General features: G+C 50.5%; 1 protein-coding gene across 3 annotated transcripts in view; it reads left to right on the top strand.

The window, feature by feature from the left end:
* TACC2 (transforming acidic coiled-coil containing protein 2) overlaps positions 1–16,231 on the top strand; it is an 82,714-nt gene that overhangs the window by 57,367 nt on the left and 9,116 nt on the right. For 2 of the 3 annotated variants that reach the window (XM_047072746.1, XM_047072747.1), the window contains 6 exons: positions 155–270; positions 1,406–1,577; positions 2,870–3,010; positions 10,421–10,564; positions 11,025–11,101; positions 15,553–15,596. In XM_047072746.1, the coding sequence (XP_046928702.1) occupies positions 155–270; positions 1,406–1,577; positions 2,870–3,010; positions 10,421–10,564; positions 11,025–11,101; positions 15,553–15,596 (694 nt within the window). Of the gene's footprint in view, positions 1–154; positions 271–1,405; positions 1,578–2,869; positions 3,011–3,903; positions 3,994–10,420; positions 10,565–11,024; positions 11,102–15,552; positions 15,597–16,231 lie in introns of all 3 variants that reach the window. The other variant, XM_047072745.1, reaches the window with a different exon arrangement.

Below are 16,231 nucleotides of genomic sequence, written 5' to 3' on the forward strand. Positions count from 1 at the left end.
GTGGGACTCGAACTCAAAAGCCATGAGATCATGAGCTGAAGTCGGACGCTTCACCGACTGAGCCACCCAGCGCCCCAGGAGCTCTGCTTTCCGATCTCTATAGCATGTTCAGGCCACCTGTAGCTGAGCTGACATGTGCCTTTGATCCCTGCAGCAGGACGATGATGCCCCGAAGAAGCAGGCCCTGTACCTTATGTTCGACACTTCTCAGGAGAGCCCGGTCAAGTCTCCCCCAGTCCGGACGTCAGAGTCCCCGACGCCGTGTTCAGGGTATGACTTAAACGAGGGGAGAGTTACGGGTCGGGCCAGCTGTCCCCAAGCCTCTGGGCCCTGTGGCACTGCTATCCTGGCTTGGTTTCATTCACATGTGTTCAGGCGGCCCGCATCTCGGTCTCTGACCGTCCACATGGATGTACGTGTGGGGCTGTGTTTCCAGCTGCCCTTTGTCCTAAGGAGAAATCTGTTAGCAGCTGAATGCGTGAGCCTCTCCGATCGCCCCCCAGTGCACACATGACTTTGTTTTGTGATTTGTCCCGTGGGGAGGCAGCGTGCCTCTGCATTCAGACCCTGAGTTACTGGCTGCATGACCTGATGCGGGTTACGGGACCCTCCTGTGCACAGTGTCCTCATGCTTTGTAAAGTGAGGGTAGTAACAAGACCGGCCCTGTAATTAAATGAGGCTCTCAGTCTTACAGGCACCCCCCAAACTGTGCCATGGGGAAGGGGGCCAACTGTCCTCCATTGCCATCGGGAGCATTAAACCGAGGCGTGGAAAGGAAAGCACGAGTCACAGGGCCGGCCTCTGTGTGGTACCCGGGACAACGTTTATTGCTCGTGTGGGTGTGAGTTCCCATTTGTCGGGCTGCCCCGTTCTGAGCTGTGTAGCGCTGGATGGGGTAAGGGTGGGCACCCCTCTGTGCTTGGGACCCTCCCATCCCCTCTTACCTGCCCATTTCTCCGAGCGGGACTGAAAGCTCTAGCTTTGGTTTCCAGAACCTGCCCACCGTGACGATGGTGATGTTATTGCAGCAAGGATACTGGTGATGGGCACCGTGTCAAAGTGTAGCCAAGTGGCATCTCACTTTGATCTTCCTGTCCTACAGAGAAAGAAACTGAGATACGGTCCCTAGTCAGGCAGGCTGCTTCACTCCAGAGCTTGTGCTCTCAACCAGTGGCATCTGACTCTCCCTCGTAGGCAGGCCCTGGGGTGGGGTGGGACCACCCTCTCCCTCAGGCTGTCCGGCCCACAAGGCTCCGTGGCCACCCGACATCCACCCCATTTCCCTCTGGGAACGTAGCCTTGGAAGTCCAGGATCCTTTGGGATGTTGACTGACGGGGCGCATCCTGGTCGATTTCAGTGGGATGTCCCACGAGAAAAAGTAAAGCTGCTCTTCGCTTCCTCAGGTCAAGTTTTGAGGAAACTGAAGCCCTTGTGAATGCCGGGGCAAAGATCCAGCATCCCGTCACACGAGGGCTGGCCCCCAACCAAGAGCCACACTTGCAGGTGCCGGAGAAATCCTCCCAGAAGGAGCTGGAGGCCATGACCTTGGGCACCGCTTCAGACGCGATTGAAATTGTAAGTGGGGTCGGAGGGGCCCGAGATCGCTTGGGGTGAGGCCTGGGCCGGCTGAGTCCCATCACCAACGGGTCCAGGCCTTCAGAGCAATACTCATCCGGTACCAGGCGCGGGGCCCCACCCAGTCCCTGGACCACAGAAGCCAGCCTAGGAGACCCCCCTCCGTAGCCACGAGAGAGCTGTGACTCTCCATTTTCGCCAATGGGGTTTTGCAAATTCTCACTTCTCTTGAAGTGCTTTATTTGCCTTCAGGGTTGTTGGTTTTCCACGTGAGTCCCTTGGGGCTCGACTGTTGGCTTTGGAGCCATGCTCGGTCTGTACCCTGCTTCTCCATGCTCCGTGGCAGGGGGCAGAGAATGGCAGGTCAGGGGCCACTCCTTTTGGGGAACAGTTGGCTTTCCTGGGCCTTGGTGATGGGAAATCCCTCCTGTGTATGGACCAGGGCTGTACCTCTCCCCTCCCAACCCCTGTGGAGCCTCGCAGAGCCAGCAGACCCCCTGAACATCTAATAGACCATCTTTGTAGGTGAATTTTGTGTGCATCTTTTTTTTAACTCCCTCTTAGCAGTCCCCAAGAGGGTTTGAGGCTGTTGACTTAGTTACCGTGAGTGTCAATTTTGTTGTTCTATATCAGCAGACCGTTCATTTATCTCATGCATCAAACACTTATCGAGCACCTACTGTGTGGCCGTTAGATACCGGGAAAATATTAGGAAGCAGAAAGAGAGTGGATGTGATCCAGCCATCTCTCAACTAGACACTATGGAAGGATTCATGCACGATTCAGTTTCCACACAGTTGGCTCCTGATGTTGAAGTCTTTGTAACCTACCCAGAGACCCGTTTTCATTTGCAATCATCTTCCCGTTATTTAGAAAACGACCTTTCCCAAAACCTTTGATGATATTTATACTTGGAGGTGTTTTCTTGATGACTTATATTATGTTTGGAAAACCCGTCAGCTGGCTTGTCTCACCCTAAGCCCTTGAAGTAAATAAGTAAATGGTAACTTTCCTCCCACCAATTGGTTAGGGGGTGAGGGTGGTGTGGAGTGGGAGGGTACGTACCTAACGCTGTGCTTCTGGGCAGGGCATTGGGCCTGTCAATCTCCAGATGCCCATCATCAGCATGTGGGAATCAGTCCAGATGAAAAGGGAAGTATTAGCACCTAACGAACACTCTCTTTAGTCTCAAGTCAGAAACGTCCAGCAAATAGGTGCATGGTCCTTGCTTGGAATCGATATCACTCTGTCTCCTCTATTTTTCCTCTGTGTCCTCTTCTGCCGGCCTTCAGACAGCTCCTGAGGGCTCCTTTGCCTCTGCTGACGCCCTCCTCAGCAGGCTAGCTCATCCAGCCTCTCTCTGTGGTGCGCTTGACTATCTGGAACCCGACTTAGCAGAAAAGAACCCCCCAGTATTTGCTCAGAAACTTCAGGTTTGTAGCCCACGTGTGACCTTTTGGGGAGTTTGTGAAAACCTCAGTAGAGCATGAACTCCGAACCCCACATGCAATGAGGCGGGATTTAAGGAGGTGTTACTGGAAATGCTCCACATGAAATCTCCCCCCCCCCCAAAAGACTGATGTATGGGTGTTCTTGATCCAAGACGCCAAGATGATATAAATTGTGTGATTACATACGGGACAACCCATTTATATTTCAATTTGGAAATTGGACCCAAACAGCCATTTTTCAGAAATTTTGATAGCCCCAAAAGCAGTTTCTGTGATTTATTCACGGAACCAAGGGTATTAGATCACCATCGCGCCCTGCTCTTTATATATATGGGAGAGCTAGCTCAGACTCCCAATGAGATAACATCTGGACTCGGCCTTACATCTGGAACCAAAACAATCAGCTGCTCTGTGCCTTAAATTTGACAGCTTAATTTGACATCCTCTACACTAAGACCTTCAGGGCAAACCTAGAGAGATCGTGAGCAGTCATTTGAGAATGCAAAACCATTCACGGAAATTGTCGGCCAACTTGACGTTAAACCAACGAAAGGAGAGAAACCGAAGGAAACAGTGCAGTAAAAATTTTGATCCCGTTTTAAAAATCGTGTCATATTTGACCACATGATACTTCCCGACAGACATTCCAAAGGGCAATTAGAAAGAAAGAAAGAAAGAGAAAAGAAATTAAACACTTATTTCATGATCTGCTGAGGTGTTAATTGTGAAAGAAAGCCAGAGCGTGTGTTTTTCCTGAGTACCTGTCATGACATCACGTGGCACATTCATTTCTTGGATGTGGAAAACATTGACATCCTGTCTTGGTGCATTTTCCCCCACGGTTTGCTCACCCCCACCCCCCCACCCTTGGGCAGGAGGAGTTAGAGTTTGCCGTCATGCGGATAGAAGCCCTGAAGCTGGCCAGGCAGATTGCCCTGGCCTCCCGTAGCCGCCAGGATACCAAGGTACGGGTTTGGTGCTGCCGTGCGCTGCCTCTTGAGAATGTGGTGTGGTCCAGAAGTTTGTTTGCTAACCATTGGCCAAGCAGGCAATGTCCGTATTCTACAAAGTGATCTAAAATGTTCTAAAAAGCCAAAAGCATAACTTGTGTAGACGCCGAGCTCACCCCTAAGATCCAGTTAAATCTGTGATGAAGGAAACAGCAGGTTGGTTGGTAAAGCTGGTTGAATGGGGGAAAATATGAGAAGCCGGTGTAGAGTTGGTGGAATAAAGAAGTCTAGAATCTTAATGCAGTCTTATTGTACGGTCCGATATAAAACTGGTTAATATCGGCTAAACAAGACAAATAGAAACTTTGAGGTTTTGTTTTCTGTAAAAATCACTTCTCTACTGAACATAAATAATTCACAACTTTTCTATTTTTATTTTAAGTTTCATTTATTTTTAGAGAGACAGAGAGCGGGTGAAGGACAGAGAGAGAGGGAGAGAGAGGGTCCCAAGCAGGCTCCGCATAGTCAGCTCAGAGAGAGCCCCGTGCGGGGCTTGAACTCCCAAACCGTGAGATCATTTGAGCCAAAATCAAGAGGCAGACAGTTAACGGACTGAGCCACCCAGGCGTCCCACAAGTTTTCTGTTTTTCTACAAGTTAATATCTAACTGTAATGAGACCGGATCCTAATCAATAGTAAATAGTGGAACCAAGACCTTCCTGAGACATTGGATTGACCCATAGGCCAGAGTCGATACAATTACTGAAAAGCAACCCTTTTCTGTAAAGGGCAGATGGTCAGGATTTTAGGCTTTCTGGGCCATCTGGTCTCTGTAACAACCACTCAACTCTGCCACTGTAGCTCAAGAACGACCACAGACAATATGTACATGAATGGGTATGGGGGTGTTCCAGTAAAACCCTTTTTACAGAATAGGACATTGGACCATTTGGCCCGCACACCGTAGTTGGCCACCCCTGCTCTAGAGTAGGGTATGATACTGACCGAGCATGCAGAAATCTTTGTGCCTGGCTTCCAAGTTTGGCGTAACTTTTCTTAACTGTTTGAACGAGTCGCCGAAGATGTGCAAAACTATGGCCCTGTGAGGTTCAGCCCAACCCTCGGGGCTGACGGTGAGCTGTGGTCTCCGAGGACCCGCTTCATGCTCACCCCCCACACTCCGCCCTGAGTTGGGCAGCCCAGTGCACTCTGTGGCCTTGAACGTGTTGGTGAACCTCTCCGAGCCTCCGTTTTTCCAGCTGTGAAAGATGAGGCTACTAACAGCGAGTTTGCAGGTTGCTGTATAGATGATGTGTGTGGGACGGTGCCATGCCTGGCACACAGTAGGTGCGCAATGAATGAAAGCTGCTCTTGTCAGCTCACCTTCGCTTTTGCCTCTGATCTCACAGCTTCTCTGCTGTAGGGAGTCCAGGGCCCGTTTTACAGATGGGGAAGTGGAACCACGGAAACAGTCCAAAGCCTGACAGTGAGTCACTGACCCAGCAGGAACGAGGACTCCAGTCTCCAAATGGGAGCCCCTTGCCTGTCCGTCTCAATTAACAGCTCACTTGATATAGGATCAGAAGTTCATGTGGTGCTCCTGCCCACAGGGCCTCCCACGTGTGATTTCCCTGGAGCGAAGGAGGGGGGCTCCCTCCCAGAGACATCGCTCACAGAGAGAAGGTGGTCATACTGTGTGTGTCCAGACTGGGAACACTGGGACCCAGGGCAGGGACGAGAATGTTAACACACATTGCTGATGTCCTTGTTCTCATGGTCAACCCAGAAGCTTGGATTTAATTTCCACGAGAAAGATTTTTAGAAAGCATTAAGCAGTGATGATTTTTTTCCCCATTAGATTTATTTCTTGATATTCTTGGGTAGTGGCCTGAGGACAGAATGAATTGCTTCAAGTTTGGCCACTGTAAATGTAGTATATTCCTGTCCAGCAGTTTGAGGCAGAATTGAGCATGTTCTAGTAAGAGTTCAGATTGAGTGTGAAATGTTCTGGAAAGTCTCGTACCCCTGCCTCCTTCTTCCAAGGGTGCATCAGACATGACAGTCGGCAAGTAATTGATTGGCTGGCTGTTGACTTCTGTCAATTACAGCCTATTCTCAGACCATGTGTCCCGATTTCCATATAGAAAATACTGTCACCTGACTCTACTGCGTGTGGGTCAAGAGACGGCCCCAGCCACCTCCTTATGTATTTCAGAAGAGTATGCTAAAAGAAACATTCCTGGGGGTAGAACTGTCTTGGAGCGTAAGGAACATTTTTCTCTGCTGTAGTAACTTGTACCGCTTTTTTGGGTTTCTGTGGGTTTCTCGTTCATGTAGACGCTTGATTGCCCCTTTACTGCTTTGGAAATTGCTGATGTATAGAAAGAGAAACAGCAGCTGTGTATCCAATTTGCTCTTTTTTCCTGCCCATAAATTTCAGCTGCAGGTGACATAGCCCAGTCTTTTTGGCAGCATGGTCTTAAACTGTTGCTAACACAAAAATGAAATCACTTGGAATGAAAAGAAATCACTTGGAGGGATGAAAAGCCACATGAAATATGGTGGCGGTGATTTCTGGTTGCTCCTTCAAGCAGCTTCACTTTACATTTCCCTTTAGACCAAAAGCCAGCTGCGCTGACCTTCGAAGGTCTGCAGTGGGGTTTCCTGTCTCATTAGTCAGAAGATGTTAGAAACGGGGAAGACTCCTTGGGGCCGGGGTGTGGGGCTGTAGCTCCTTAGCGTTTTTCTTCCACCCCCTTCTGGCCGAAGTGAATTCGATCGTAACCTCCTGGGGTTATTAATCTGACCAGGGTGGCCAGCTGTGCGGTACAGCCGCCCCGAGTGTAACCAGGATAGATAGAGCGTAAATGGCCTGTCTGTGTGGCTTTTGCAAAGCGATACAAGGCATGCGAGGGGGTGGATTTCATCTCTGTGCGTAACGGATACTGGTTGCGATCCCTGAAGCCGTTGGCCTTTCTGGTTGAGGGGACCCAAATACGAAGACCGAAGGAAGTGTGTGGGTAACGTAGGAATAAGGATCATGTAAATGACAAGCTTCAGGACCGGAGGAAGTCCTAGAAACAGGCCCCTTAGGGAGGCAAAGGGTGCCGATCCCCAGTGCAGCGTTGGATTCCTCCACGAGTCCTGGCTGATAAAGGCAGACGCCTGGGTTTTATGTCGGCAGGAGAAGTTAGTTGGCAGGTCTGGGGCAACCTGTGCGGGCGAATGGCCTGACGTCATAGGCTCCTTCTCTCGTGCTTTGTCCGGAAACCACCCACCACCCCCGACATTAATAACCAGCACGATGCCCGAAAGCTGCAAGAACAGTCTGGAGAGCAGAGACAGAGGGCTGGCCTGGGGGTTCACCTCGTATTTGCCAGTTTGGGGAGTTTGCGGTCACCGCCTGCAGCCTGTGTGGAAAGGGGCTGAGGCCACGTCTTGACTCCGTGGGAAGGAGCGGCCAGTCACTGGCTGGTGGCACCTCTTGTGGGAGCGGGTGAGGGCACACACCGAGTGTCATCCTGAGCTCAAAGCCTGCAAATTTGGATGCAGCAGCTCCAGCGAGGGGCCCCACCTGGCTCTACCCCCAACGTCCCAACCTGTGCCCCCTCTCCATGACCTTGACCCAGCTTGCCCTGGGCTCCCAGCCTGACCTACACTCCTGGCCCCCACCCTGTGCACGCGTCTCCCGCAGCTCTTGGGGACAGCTGGCTCCCAGACAGGGATCCCACCTTGCTTCCCTTGAGGCCTGGAGACAGGGAACCGGCCACAAGGACTGTGAGCCTGGGTGCGTGGCAGGGCCGTGAGGCCAGAAGGGCCCCAGGCATGAGGTCTGCGGGTCTGACTGGTGGCAGTGCCACCAGAGGGTCCCATCAGGAACCAGGATCTGAGTGAGTGGATTGAGGGGCCGCAAGCTGATTCCAAAGGCTCCTGCTTTTTCTGAGTTGGGGCCATTTCACATGTTACCACTCTGTGATTTCTCCTGGCTTTGGGGCTTCTCCAAAGCTGCAGTGAGTGGGGGTCTCTGCAAGAGGAACAAAGCTTAATCTAAGCCCGATGTTAAAATATCAGCGAGACACAAGCCTATTTCAGTTAGCAATAGTTCTTGGTTGTAAGAGAAAACAGGAGTGTGTACCTTGGATTTCATTAACATGCAGATACCGCAGGCAGTAATTCAAATGGATTCTGAAGTCATCTGTTCCTTTATTGAAAACACCAGGTGGCCGGGATGAAAGGTGATAGTGAATCACTGTATGTGGTGCTAACCATTGTGTTTACTTAGCAAGCTCATTAATTGATTTATATTTCATTCCCTTCCTTGTTGTACAAAGGACTCAGGCAGCTTCAAGAGCATCAGTTCCTGCAGCGGTCGGATTTCAATTCTGCCCTGTCCGATGAAGTTAGTTTTAGTCCATTTCCCCTCGCGCTTCACAGAGCTCTCTTACTTGGAGTCAGAACTGGATCTCATTCTGGGAAACCTTTTGGCCAAATCACTTCGACCCTCCCATTTTTTCATCTTCCAGAGGACCAGGATGAGTGGATGCTGTCCAGTGTTCCTTCCACTTTGAAATTTTATTCTAATTATGTTTTCAAAGGGCACTTTACTTAAAAAGTGACAGGAACAGGTTTTTTTTTCATCGTCTTCAGTATCTTGTGTTCATGAATTTTCTCCGTAAATACAAATAGAGTCTTATTGTCTAGGTGTAATTGTGTCTTTACTTCCTGAGAAGTTTCCCATGTGACAAGTAGAGCCTTGAAAACATTTCACACAGCAGAGATTCACCCATGCACGGGAGAGGCTCCGTAGCTCTGATCTGGTGGCATGCTTTCTTCTGCGAGATCAGCCTGCCAGCTCCTGGGTTTTGCTCAAATGTCCTGCACTGGAGGCTTCTTTAGGACCCGAGGAAGGAAAGATCGTGGCATCCCACTAGACACCAGAGTATCACCAGGGTCTGGTAGAACAGGGGGCCGTGTGCTCCCCTCTCTGAGTGATCATTCGGGGCCCACTGCAGAGGGAGCCCAAACGCTCAACACCAGGCAGGGGCAGCGAAACCCAAGCCCGCTTCTGGGACAACCAAAACCATGGCTGTGCATGTATATGACTAACTGGCCCTAACTCTGTCATCTCCAGTCCTATCCATTAAATTTCTGCCTGAGCTTTCTAAGTTATTTCAAGTTCATTTCCTCTGATGCTCTAGCGGGGGGTAAGCAGGCCTGTTCGTGGGATGGAAGAGAGAGAGCCTTCGGGTGTGCCCCCCGCCCCCGCACCGTCGGGTCTTTAACCTTACCTGCTTCCGCTTATAAGACCAGTCCTCCCCGTACTTTCTGCACATCCCTCTTTCGACTCCAGCAGGGTAGAGCTGTGTTCCCTGCCCACGTCTCATGAATTTCCCCAGGAACCTGCAGTCCCACCCTGACCGGCTCCCCACCATGACACTTCACATCGCGTTGGACTCTAGTCCCCAGGGGTGGCGGTTTGCCTGGGCATCCGTGACGGTGTCAGGAGGTTAATGCATAGGACTGAGAGTGTGCTTGCTTGGTTTGGTGTCTCTGACAAAAGGACTAGACTACCAGCCCCGGCTGCACCGTTGACCATGCTCCTAACTCCGCATCTCAAGTGTGTTGGAAATGGCTGAGCTTTTGGGTGCAAAGGGAGGAAGAGTAACGGTGGTCCTCCCCTCCCTCCCAGGAGGCTGGTGACTGCCCTGTCCAGTCAAACCAGTGTCAGTTGTGGGAGAGGGCAGGGAATCCCACCACCTGTTGAGGGTCTTACCAGCCAGTGGGGATATTGTCAGCAATCCGGTTTTCGGTTTTGCCGTCGACACAGCAGACTTCAGGCGATGTAACTGCAAAGGAACCCTTCCCTTGGGGCATCCGCAAACTAGCTTTCGAAGGTGACGTTGGTTGATAGCCACGGTAGGCCCTAAGCTTTGTGTGAACATATCCTTTCAAACGGGGCTGAACGAATGTTCCCCGAATTGAAATGCAGACAGTCTTGCAACACTGATCAGATCTGCAGTTATTCAAAACTAGGCAAATGGAGATTAGAATTCAGCATCGTTCGCCATCAGGCTTTTATTTTGGGAGCGGAGCCCGCCGGAAAACAGCCTTGGTTCTTAAGCGCTGTGCCTAAATGCCTCTGCGTCTGATAAATGGCAGTGATAAGCAGGCACCAGACATGTTTGACTCCGAAAGCTGGGAGTTGGGGAGGCCTCTGCCATTAGCCCCTTTGTCTGCCTGTGCAGGTGCAAAACGATCGATTTCCATAGATTGTATCCGGCCTTTCCCCACTCATCAGTCTGAGCATTTTCTCATACTTTTGATGTTCTTTGTTTCAAAACCATACAACTGACCCACTCACGAGGGGGTGAATGCAAATCCTCTGTCCTATGCGTGATACAACGTGTTTTGTTTTTTTTTCTAATTAAAAACCATCCCACAGAGAGAAGCTGGTCACCCAACAGATGTCTCCATCTCTAAAACAGCCTTGTACTCCCGCATCGGGACGGCCGAGGTGGACAAGCCCGCAGGCCTTTTATTCCAGCAGCCTGACCTGGACTCCGCACTCCGGATCGCCAGAGCAGAGGTACTGTGTGGCATGCGTGAGGCTCGGAGGAGGGCAGCTCTGGTCGCCCCGGGAAAGGCTCCAGTCTCTGCCACGCGTAAATAAAATTATATTTACACCCATGGTCCACAAAGCCAGCATCTTTGGACACAGACTGTATTCTGCAACCATTGCAGACAGAGGCGGGTAGCAGACGGGCTTTGATCTTCCTGGACACCATTGTTTAATGAGCCTCTATGGCCTTGTTTGATTTATAACAAAAAGCATATGCCTTTTAGTTGCTCCCTGGTGGGCATTGTGGAAGTCTGATATCTGGCTTATTTCTGTCTCACGCTCTGGGGAAGTTCTCGGAGTCCAATTATTGTTTGGTGTGGGAAGTTCTAATTCTACATTTATTCAGTGTTTCCTTCTTGGTCTGCGAATCGCTCAGATCGGAATTCACTCCTCTGGAGCTCACTTTCTCTTTCCTCCCTGATGCCAGATCATAACCAAGGAGAGCGAGGTCTCGGAGTGGAAGGCTAAATACGAAGAAAGCAGGCGGGAGGTGATGGAAATGAGGTCAGTTGTGGTGCTTCCTGGCCCCTGGGGCATGGCCCACCTGTGGTCTCATAGCAGCTGGAGCTGCTGTGGCCCATGAACCAGGTCTTCCCAAGAGTCACCTGTTCTTTAAGAGACAAGGTTTATATTTTCGCAAAAGCATTTTTCGTCATGGTACTCTTATGAAAATATCATGCACCTGAGCTAAATATTGCAAACAAATAAATACCTGTGCGATGAAAAACAAATCTCTCTCCCACCCAGTCTCCAATTCCACTCCCCTCAGGTAGCTTCTATCCACCGTTTCTGGTATATCCTTCCAAGAATTTTCCATTTCTTCCTTTTTTTTTTTCTGAAGTTTATTTATGTAGTTTGAGAGAGAGAGAGAGCATGAGCAGGGGAGGAGCAGAGAAGAGGGGGGAGAGAGAATCCCAAGCAGGCTGTCAGTGCAGAGCCCGACATGGGGGCTCGATCTCAGAAATTGTGAGATCATGATCTGAGCTGAAATCAAGAGTCAGATGCTTAACTGACTGAGCCATCCAGGCACCGCTCTTTTTTTTTTTTTTTTTTAATTTATTTTAGAGAGAGAGAGTGGGGGAGAAAGAAGGGCAGAGGGAGAGAGAGAATCCCCCAACGCAGGGCTCCATCCCATGACCCTGGGATCATGATCTGAGCCAAAATCACAAGTCGGACACTCAACCGGCTGAGCCACCCAGGCGCCCCAAGAATTTTCTATTTCTGATTGCAAATGTGTGAATGTGTCTATACAGACTCCATTTTTCTTCCAAAGTGGGGAGTAGAACTGTACATTATCCTGTATTCTCTTTTAACATTGTAAAAAATCTGTTTAATGTTTTTATTTATTTGTGAGACAGAGAGAGACAGAGCATGAGCAGGGGAGGGGCAGAGAGAGAGGGAGACACAGAATCCGAAGCAGGCTCCAGGCTCTGAGCTGTCAGCACAGAGCCCGATGCAGGGCTCAAACTCACAGACTGTGAGATCATCACCTGAGCTGAAGTCATAACCCGCTTAACCGACTGAGCCACCCAGGCGCCCCTCTCTTTTAACATTGTAAATCTTGGACAGATTTTTATACAACTGGACCTTATTGTGTAACAGGTTTAATGGTCCTTGTATGGTTCTAACAAAGTGAACTTCACCAGTCTCCGTGGATAAGCAGTTGGGTTACCTCCGGAATTTTGTCTGAATGATTTATTTCCATTTGCTGCATTGGTATTAGAAGTGTAACAGCCACCACATCTTAAGTGCCTATCACATCACGTGCCATGTGCTGTGTTTCTGGCACACGGTCTCTGTTGCTCCCCAGGCCCCTCAAGAAGTGATCATCAGCCCCATCTGACAGTGGAAGGGCTCAGAGAGGTCAGGTGACTTGTCCAAGGTCCCAGAGCTTCTAGTTAGAAGAATGTGAATTTGAATCCACCTTTCTGGTCATAAAACCCCAACTCTTTCCACTGTACCCAGGGGCCTGCCTCCCTCGTCATGTCTGACGGGCCTTTTTGCCTTTCATTTTCCTTCGTGATTCATCGTCATCTTAGAGACTAAGAAACCATGTCTTGGGCTAGAACTTACCCTTGGGATGTGATCTTAAAAATGGTATGGCCAAGTGGCGTTTTTAAGAAACTTGGACCCAAGCCTTGGCCCGGGCCATCCCAGGTTAGTGAGCACTGCCCGGGGCTCCGGCTGTTGCCGGGTCTGAGAACCGCTCCTGGGAACACAGTTCATCTCTCCACACACCAGCCTTTCTTCAGCACAAGCTGAACTGACACATGGGTTTTCCAGTCTCAAGGGAAGAGATGAGAGATCGTTTTGAACGAGACGAAAGATCTGGTGCTATATTGAAAATCCTCAATAGGCTTGCTTCGTTTTTGAGTCTCAGAGTTTGGGAATAAGGGAAAAATAGATGAGTTTTTAAAAATTGGTTGAATTAGTTCATTTAGAGGGCGCTTGATTGCGATAGTCGCGGCTGGTTGATTATCAGAATCGGCTGCATTCCTGGCTACGGTTTTAAGTAGCAAATTATTTAGGGTAGTCGGATCCCCTGTTTTCTAGGTCAAATATTATCTTCCTGGAAATTCTCCTATTAGTCCCTTCTTCCTACTGATGCTTTCTGTGACCGCTTCTGGAGGTTAATCCGAGCGTGCTGTTTCACACATTCACACTGAGGCCCTGCGGTGGCGTCATTTGAAAATTTCTCTCCTTTATCTCTCTCTCTCTCTCTCTCTCTTTTTTTTTTTTTTTTTTCCAGTAGGGGAGTAGAGGAGGGAACAACATGGCTTTCATTTTTTGCCTGCCCTGAAAATGAAAGCAGGGCATGCTGGGAAGGCTAGAAGCTCCATCCCTGATTCGTTTTGCGTCCTCGGGAGGAGCTGTACCTCTGGGGGCTCCAGGGAGTGCTGTTGACTAACCAGTGTGGCGGGACTCCGGTGTCACCAGCCGACACAGCCGCACTCGTGTTTGAAGGCCCAGCTGTCCACTTTGGAGCCAGACCAGACCAGGTGACAGTCAGGCTCCGCTTCCTAGCTGCTTTGGGGCCTGTTCCTTAACTCTGTAAGCTGACTTCCCGCCTCTGTGGAGAAGGGTGAATCACAGCACCTCGAGGCGTAAGGGGTATGAAAAGGCTCCAGAGTCGGATGTCTGGATGCGGAGCCAAGCTCGGCCGCTTTGTAGCCCTGGGATTCTGAAAAGGTTCCTGCGTCACCCTGTGCCTCAGTATCCCCATCAGCAATCCTGGCGGCAATCAGGCACCACTTCACCGTGAGGAAGAAAGAGCTGCAAATACAGGGCCACCGAAGCGGCTTCGGGCCCCTGGTCTCCCTGCACCTCTGGAAGGACACATCCCGCACCCGCTGTGGTCCAGTGATGGGTTCAGGTGGGGCAGCCTCAGGGGGTCCGTCGCTGTTTTGTGACTCAGGGGTACAAGGAGGTATTGTTTAATTACAGAAAACGCAAAGTGCTTCTGTGTAGGTAGGATTCAGAAAGAACCCATGTGGGCTCATGTCGCGGTCACCTTTTTTGTTGTGGGTTGGCTTTGGTCGAGGCGCTGTCCTTGGGGCCAAGGTCAAGAAGCCAGGGACAGACACCCAGCAGCTGCGACGCCTTTAGACTCTGCAGAATGCCTTCTGCTTTCACTGGTCTGTTAACCTCATTCAGTTCTCCCTGAAAGTCAGGGTCCAGGCTAATCCTCACCCATACCAGGGAGTCAGCTGAGTCCCCAGTGTCTGTGACCAACCTGTCTGAGCCGCTCAGCTGGGAGAGGCAGGGCCAGCTGGAATCAGGGCCGTTCTGGGCTCTCTTGTGGAGATTAACTGTTGGGTAATGTAGGTGAAACTCTCAAGTCTTTTTTGAGAGGTTCCTTCCAGAAGGTTGACTTTCAAGAGAGAGGGGGGCTTCTTCACTCCTGGGTCCTTCCACCTGGGGGCAGCAGTGAGACAGTCTTACAAGCCGGGAATCTTTGTGCTTTTGTGTAGCTGAGGTTTGTTGAGGCTATCCAAGAAGTGCTGCTGTTCCTTCTTCCCCCGTCTGCCCCCATCCCCATCATAGGTGACTAAGTACTGGCCCCTGGGCCATGAGGAGCTTCTGCTCATGTACTGTGATGCCAGACGTGTGAGATGTTTTAGAAGATTCAGATAAAATGTCTTGAAGTTCGGAGGAGAAATCAGGGAAGGCTTCCTGGAGGAGATGGCATTTGAATTGGACCTTGAGAAGCAGACAAGACTATGAGAGGTGGAAGTAGAGAGGTGAAGTGAACAACACGGGCAGGGTCACGGAGGTGGAAAATCCCAGAGCCGGCAAAAACTCATTTGCTCTCATTGAACCACTTTGTTCATGAGATGGCAGGGAAGGAGGTAAGGTTGATGAAAGCGATCAGGCTCAGGTTCTGGAAGGCTTTGATTGTCAGGCTGAAGGGTCGACCTTATGTTTTTTCCTCAGTGAGCAGTAGGGATGCATCGAAGGTTTTGCCCAGGGGCATGTTGTGTTCAGAGTCAGGTACTAGGAAAATTGACTTATTTGGGTATGTAAGAAGAGGGGCGGGGTTGGAGGTGCACCTAGAGGTGTGAACCAACTGTGACAAATAAGACTTGTCCCCTAGGGGCAGCTGGGTGGCTCCATCTGCTAAGCATCCGACTCTCAGTTTCAGCTCAGGTCATGGTCTCACCGTTTGTGAGTTCAAGCCCCCCATCGGGCTCCACACTAAGAGTACAGAGCCTGCTTGGGACTCTCTCTCTCTCTCTCTCTCTCTCTCTCTCTCTCTCTGTGTCTCTCTCTCTCTCTCTCTGCCCCTCCCCCACTTGCATGCTCTCTCTCTCTCTCCTTGCTCTCAAAATAAATAAATAAACTTTAAGAAAAAAAATAAGACTCGGTCAGGCTGCTGTGTCCAGCACGGGGACCCTACTGTCAATTAGAAACCATTCTGTTGTCACAGTTCCAACGTATTTTTACTTCCCTTACAGGAAAATAGTGGCTGAGTATGAGAAGACCATCGCTCAGATGATAGGTAGGTGTCCTGACTGGCGGCCTCGAGCCTCCCCGAGGCTTCTGAACCACGGGGGGGAGGGCTTTGAAGTTAGACGCTCCGAGTGTGTTCATCTTCGGCCCCTCTTAGAACATGAAGTCCTTCAGGGAGGGACCGATGTTAGTGTGTGTGCTGCTAAAGTGACCGCTTTTCACCGAGGGACCAGAGCATCCCAGAATGTGAGCCTGGGGGCCTCCTGGAAACACCTGCTAGAATGTTCCTTAGCACCATTCGTGCCTGTGGGAAGCCATGGCAGTTACCTCAATGGCCACCATCGAGCCAGGACTTGCCCACTTCATGGGGAAAGAGGTTTGGGTTGGTTCCTAGGGTGTTTGGGGGATTTCTTGGCTCATGAGAGGGACGAAGAATCAAATCCCTCAACTCTAACTTAGACTCAAGGGACAAAATACTCAGCCTTCACGCAGGGTTCTAGGGCAAGGACGTTGGAACGCGTGGCAGTCCTGCCTGCCCCACCCCCCGCCCCCCTGCGCGTTACCTGATCTCACGGGGATGGGCATTGACTCAGAATCCGTCTTCGCACCCCTGGCAGCCGGTCCTGACACTGCTTTGGCCTCCAATAAAAAATGGCCTCAAGTGGCAAGTTCTACACCCCCTGG

The sequence above is a fragment of the Lynx rufus genome, unplaced genomic scaffold (genome assembly GCF_022079265.1).
Source record: "Lynx rufus isolate CCGP_SWC_20201006 ecotype Redwood Valley unplaced genomic scaffold, mLynRuf1.p SCAF_11, whole genome shotgun sequence".
Lineage (NCBI taxonomy): Eukaryota > Metazoa > Chordata > Mammalia > Carnivora > Felidae > Lynx > Lynx rufus.